Source organism: Manihot esculenta, chromosome 10 (assembly GCF_001659605.2).
Source record: "Manihot esculenta cultivar AM560-2 chromosome 10, M.esculenta_v8, whole genome shotgun sequence".
In the NCBI taxonomy this organism is placed as follows: domain Eukaryota; kingdom Viridiplantae; phylum Streptophyta; class Magnoliopsida; order Malpighiales; family Euphorbiaceae; genus Manihot; species Manihot esculenta.
Window position 1 is genome coordinate 25,154,072 of NC_035170.2, and position 6,398 is coordinate 25,160,469.

The 6,398-nt window shown below is 38.5% G+C and overlaps 1 protein-coding gene across 1 annotated transcript; it reads right to left on the reverse strand.

Moving 5' to 3' along the window:
- Positions 1-5,602: 5,602 nt before the first annotated feature.
- On the reverse strand, positions 5,603-6,031 carry LOC110624275 (lysine-rich arabinogalactan protein 19). The gene has a single exon (XM_021769382.1). It carries the CDS (start codon positions 6,029-6,031, stop codon positions 5,603-5,605), a length of 429 nt encoding a protein of 142 aa, XP_021625074.1.
- Between the last annotated feature and the right edge of the window lie 367 nt (positions 6,032-6,398).

A 6,398-nucleotide genomic window follows, 5' to 3' on the forward strand; every position in this document is an offset into this window, starting at 1 on the left:
CTTGGATGTCGGAGACCTCTAAAAGGGTAAAACCATGTTTTCATAAAATGTTTTAATGTGTTTTATGATTTTAAGCAAGATGGAAATGAGTTTTTGCATGAAAATAACCTTGGAGGAAAACTCAGGTTCGGCCGCCGAACATGCAGGCATTTCGAGTGTGCCTTAGGCCCCCGAAGGCATAAGTGAGGGAAGTCCAGGTTCGGCCGCCGAACCTCAAGTTCGGCCGCTGAACATGGCATGCATGCGGAGGCACGTTCGGCCCCCGAATGTGGCCTGGCCAGCCACTATAAAAGGGTCCCTTAGCTGAAATGGGCGAGCTTTTCTCCCCATTTTCGGCCAAGGTGAGCTCTCCGCCGTTCCTCACCAATCTTTGAGTTCTTCCTTCAAATATTTCACGATTTTCACAAGTTTTCATCTTGTTTTGAAGATTTTCAAGTTTTGAGCAAGTTTTGAGCTTAGAGACCCAAGGAAGTTGAAAATCTCCCATCTCCAAGATTAGGTCGTCTCTCTCTCGATCTTCAAGAGGTAAGAGCCGATCTTAAGCTCATTGCATGTTTTAAGTAAGTTTTATGTAGATCCATGGGGGAGAATGCATGTTTAGCTTATGGTTAGGTTTATGAGTTTATGTTGTGTTTTTGAACAATGTGAATGTTTGATGTGTTGTAGATGGGGTTTTAGATAGTTTGAAGCCCCTAGGAGCTTGTATGCTTGTGTATGTGTGTTGTAGAATAGGTTTATGCATGTTTGGATGGAATGGGAGGCGTATATGCATAGAAGAGCTGAGTTTCTGCCACTAAGGGAGAAACCAGGTTCGGCAGCCGAAGGAACTTTCGGCCGCCGAACATGCTTGTGGAAGCAGCCTTCGGCTGCCGAAGCTTGCCCCCGAAAGGAGACTTTCGTCTCTGTCTAGGAGTTTCGGCCGCCGAAAGTGCCGCCGAACATGCATGAGTTTCTCCTCTGTCTGGGAGTTTCGGCCGCCGAACCTGCCTGACTTTCGGCTCTGGAGGGACTTTTGGCCGCCGAACCTGCAGCCGAAAGTGCCCTGTCCAGCCCTCTTTTGTATGTTTTTCTATGGTTGTTTCATGGTGTTCTAGGGGGTTTTTGGGGGATGTTTTTAGAGTTATGTTCTAGTTGTTTGGTCCCTCATTTGAGTCCACCTGTGTAGGTTCGGACCCGAGGAACCGAGGACCCCAGCAGTGAGTTCAGCTGCTTCTGAGTCAGTAGAGCTTCAGCCAGAGGTGAGTGGAATAACCCTTATGCTTTTAAATAAATAAATCAGTTTTAGCATGATTCACGCATCATGAATGCCATGAGATATAATAGGGTGTTTGCATTAGACTCACGAATATGTTGCATTGCATAATATGTTGATGATGTGGATGAATGTTGAATGATCCTTTAGTCCCCATATGTTATGATGATGATGATACGGTACGGAAGACCAGTGAGGTCCATTCTACGCCCCTGGCACAGTTGGACCATGTTATGTTATGTTATGTAAGAGAAAGACCAGCGAGGCCCATTCTACGCCCCTGGCACAGTTGGACCATGTTATGTTATGTTATGTAAGAGAAAGACCAGCGAGGCCCATTCTACGCCCCTGGCACAGTTGGACCATGTAAGGGACTATTGGTGACAAATTCATCCTTGATGTGATTAGTTGTGATGTGATACATTTCATGTTATCATATGTTTTAAATGTTTTATTATTCTGCTCACTGGGCTCTTGTAGCTCACCCCTCTCCCTTAACCCCCAGGCTTGCAGGTACAGGGTAGACCAGGAGGTCAGCAAGAGTAATGAAGTCTTGTGTATGTAATAGCTAGAATGTGGAAATGACAAATTGTATAATGATGTAGAGTTGTGAATAGTTATGTAATGTAATGGCATTAAGGATTAGAGATTGTGCTTGACCCTATGTGTATGGTATCCCTTTTAATACATGATCTATGATGTTTATGTAAACCAACTTAACACATGTTATGCCACCCATTGGGGGCATTGATGAGATCCCAAAGAGGGGTCAATGTGTATAGTTATGATTATATTCAGTGCATGCACAGGTTGAGTTTGGTGTATGAATGAAAGAAAAGTTTTAATTTTTATGTATGTTGTTGATCATGTAAGGGATTAAACAGGTTCACAAGATGCATGTTAGGCTGACTACGGGTCCCGGCGACCTTAAGCCGACCTGGATCCTAGCGCCAGTAGCGGTCCGATTTTCGGGTCGTTACACAAGGGTTAGAAAAATATCCAAAAGCTTTTCAGGGTTGAAAAATACCTTGATGATCCCCAGGGTTGGTTGGTGCTAGAGAGAGTCCGGAAACTCGTCAAGACATTAGTGTATCACTTTGATCAATTTTTGCCAGACAAAGATCTTGAATCTAACTGGTCGGCATGGCAAGTAAGAAGAAAGCAAAGACATCGGGTGCTTAGTTCGGATAGAAGCTGACTTGGTTCGATGGACTAAACTAAGATCACACGCTCAATATGTTTTACACTCTAGGACCGTAACACATTTCACGACCAGACCCCCAGGGGAAGGCAAAGCGATGCAAGTATGAAAGGCTAACCTAAACAAGCCACGTGCCCCCAAATTATGAAGACAACTGTCACCTTGAAATCTTAAAAATTGAATACCAACGGGAGACCTCTAATATTACACAATAATCACTCAAAGCAGGCAGTGAGCTGTCACCATAAGATAGGGTCTCGTGGCCAGAATTTGATTAACCAACACATGGTCCTAACTGTAGAAAGGAAGACCCAGATGATCATGATGCCTGGAATCAAGAGCAAAGAAGATCCTAGTGCTTTAGGTCGGCCTTAGAACAGGTCAATTTTAGGTCGGACAGACTCGCCCTCTCAATTTCAGGGCGAGACTCCATAAGAAAATTACTGTTAATAGCTGTAATCCAACAGATTCTCTTTACGCCTGCAATCATGAGATTTTCGACCAATTATCCTATGAAAATCTCTTATTAACGAGTCGACTACATCTTTAGCGGTTTATCACGAAATTCTATATTTATTCTCACTTCTTACAGTATAAGTGGAGAACGATCACAGAGATAAAGGTACGTTATTCTCTCGCACAACTATTTTTGAGTTCTAAATATTATACTCATCTTTCTTCATCTTATTGATTTGAGCAGCGGAGTGGCTGCCATGGATATCAACTACCTCACGTTCTCTTTTTTATTAAATTGACCAATTATAACACAACTTTATTTTGACCATATTATTAATTTGGTTTCAGGCTACATCACATATTAGCGTTATTTATTCAATTAAAAGATAAATGATGCTCCATTTTATTTATAAATATTGGGTACATGATTTAAGCTTATCAATACTTAAAATTTTAAACTATTACTTTTAAAATTTATAAGTTAGTTTGATCAAGATACTATATTTTAATGTAATGAAAGATAGATAAAATTTCATTTTTAAATTTAGAATATTATAAAATTCCAGTTTGTGTTTTCATATGAGAAATTTTTTTGTCATATTATATGAATCAATAATAGTAACTTTAATAATAATTAATAAATGTCAAGTATACAGTTGTCCTTCTCTCTAAATGTGCTTCCAACTTTCATGGCACATGATGGATACACAATTCATGGAAAATCATTATGCTCTCTCCACAAACTTTGTAATATCAAAGAAGAGAACAAAAAAAAAAAGCAAAATTTTGATTTTGACCATTGCTTTAATTTCTCTTTAACCATGTAAATGTCCCACTTCAAAATCCTTGTGATTGAAGAGTATTTTTGTCTACACAATCCACTTCTTCAACATGGTTGTGTCCCCTTGTCCCTTGTACTACTTTCATTTTCCACATAGACATTAATTCAGTTCTTCAATTAAATTAATTACATATAAAATTACTAAAATACCCTTAGATAGAAATTTAAATAATGGTATTGAATTTTCTTTGTTTTTATACTCTGGCAAACTGAATGCTAAGAATAACTGATTTGTAAATAAATTAAGGAATTAAAATTTTTTTATTTATATTATATATAATCACTATCGCAAAAAGCAACAATAATGATATATGCCAAAAACATTCATAAAAAATAATATTGGATTAATAATTAATTTAAAATTCTGGTACCAATATTTTTATATTTTAACTTGATTCTGATGTCAAAAAAGCTATTGATATACTGTCCTCTCGACATATGATTATGAGTCTGAATTTAATCTTATTATTAATAACTTTCAGTCTTTGCTTTCACAAGAGTTTAGTTTGAATTTATTCTGAATCCAGTTTCTCATCATTTCAATAAGATAGTTCCAGTAAGAGCCTTTGCGCTCTCTTTATCCCTTTCTTGATAATGATATTCTTCAACTTTTTTTCCCTTAACGCTTTAAATTTTAGGTTGGGTATGATTAGAAGTCAAATGATTCGGATTAATATGAACTTAATTCGGTTAAATTTTTGCTGGATAGGTTATTATTCATAAGATTTGATTTGATTAAAAGAATAACTAACTTGTTTGGAAATTACAATTACGCAAATAAAAAATCAATTCAATTATTTTTTTAATTTTTATGTTGGAAAGGAAACTAATTTACATCGCAGGAAAATGCAAGCTGATATTATGTGCCCCATCTGTCAACAGGAACTGGAGACAGTGGAGCATGCACTCTTTTGGTGTGACCATGCTAGAGCATCTTGGTTTGCAAGCCCTTGTGCCTATAAACCCCAAGTTGGAGTTATACCATCTATATCTAGTTGGTGGACAGATATTATTGAGGAGTACAGGCAGCAAAGAATATATGAAGAGGGGCTGATTGTGATAGTTTATACAGCTTGGTACATTTAGAAATCAAGGAATAGATTCATTTTTTATAAGATCATGTCAGATCCTGTTCAAACAGTGGAGAAAATGAAACAAGCTTGTTGTGAGGCGACTGGGGTTAGAGACTCAAAGATTTCAGATCGATCAGCCCTTAGCAATGGTCGACAAGCATCAAATGATAGATGGATGACTCCTCTTCTAGGATGGGTTAAAATTAATTGTGATGCAGCTTGGAAAGAGCCTCAAAACTACCTCAAAACCTTTGCTCAGTTGCTGTACTAGTGCGTGATGACAAGGGCCAAATAGTTGATGGGATGACTAAAACCAGACGCAGCATTAATACTCTGATGCGAGAAGCTTCTGCGATTTTATTAGCAGTAACTCTTGCAATAGAAAGATAATATCAAGAATGTCATTTTGAATCTGACTCTGCCGTCCTCACTCAAGCTATTAAAGCACCTCAGAAGATCTGGAAATGAAGCAGCAAATTGTTTAGCAAAGTTTGTTGTTTCTAATTCCCTTCCATGTAATTGCTTGTCTAATATTCCTAGAAACCTGCTCCATCTTTGTATTAAAGATTATTCATTTAATGCATAAGAAGTTTCACCTAGTTGCAAAAAAAAACAGAGAAAATTTTTTATCAACGCAAACGACAACTACAAACCATAAACGAGAACACAGTGAGAGACATTGGTCAACAATAAAAATATAAATATAGATATAAAAACTGGAAAAAAAAAATCCTCGCAGACGAAAAGCCAAGTGCCAAGCGTCGACTAACTCTAGTACTCTACATTACCAAAACGGCAACAAAGAGACCAGCAGCCACAGTTCCAGAAATAGCAAATCTGTGTGAAAAGGCGCTGTTTTCAGCCGGTGAAGGAGCTTCAGAAGGCGGCGCCGAGATTGTGGAGGGAGCAGGAGAAGACGTTACTGGAGGAGGAGAAGACTCTGGAGTACTAGTAGGAGTAGGAGGAGGAGGAGGAGGAGATTCTGGAGAAGAAGACTTCGGTGGAGTGCTACTCTTTTCAGGAGTAGAAGCAGGAGCAGCGGAGATAGGTGGCTGAGAATGAGGAGCAGCAGCTGGTTCCGGAGTTGAAGTCGATGACGGCGGAGATTTAACAGGAGAAGGTGTAGGTGATGATGCAGGAGGTTGCGCTAACGCAGAGGTCATGATAATCGCCATTATCATCAATGCGACAGCGCTGGAGCGAGCCATTCTCAAAGAGCGCAAAAGTTACGGAGACTACTAGAACTTGTGCACTGAACACACGCAGTCAGCTTGACGCTGGAGGAGGAGAGCGAAGAAGGGGTATTTATAGAGTGTTTCCGCTGAAAGATTTCGTAGTTAATACGTTATTTGTTCACCGTTGGATTAGCTAGAACATGTTGAACACGACTGTCATCTAATGGTGAGTATTAAGTCTAATTAAAAAATATTTTTTATTAATTAAAATTTAAATTTTTCTAAATATCAAAAAATATAAAAAAAACCATCTTAAATAATAATTATTTATTGTACTAATATGTAGTGCAAGGAGTGGCGAAATTGTCAGGGAAATTTATAAATGAAGAGAACACGTTTT

Bases quoted from the DNA above. Each gene is read 5' to 3' on its own strand.
- LOC110624275 (XM_021769382.1), bottom strand. From the start codon at position 6,031: ATGGCTCGCTCCAGCGCTGTCGCATTGATGATAATGGCGATTATCATG.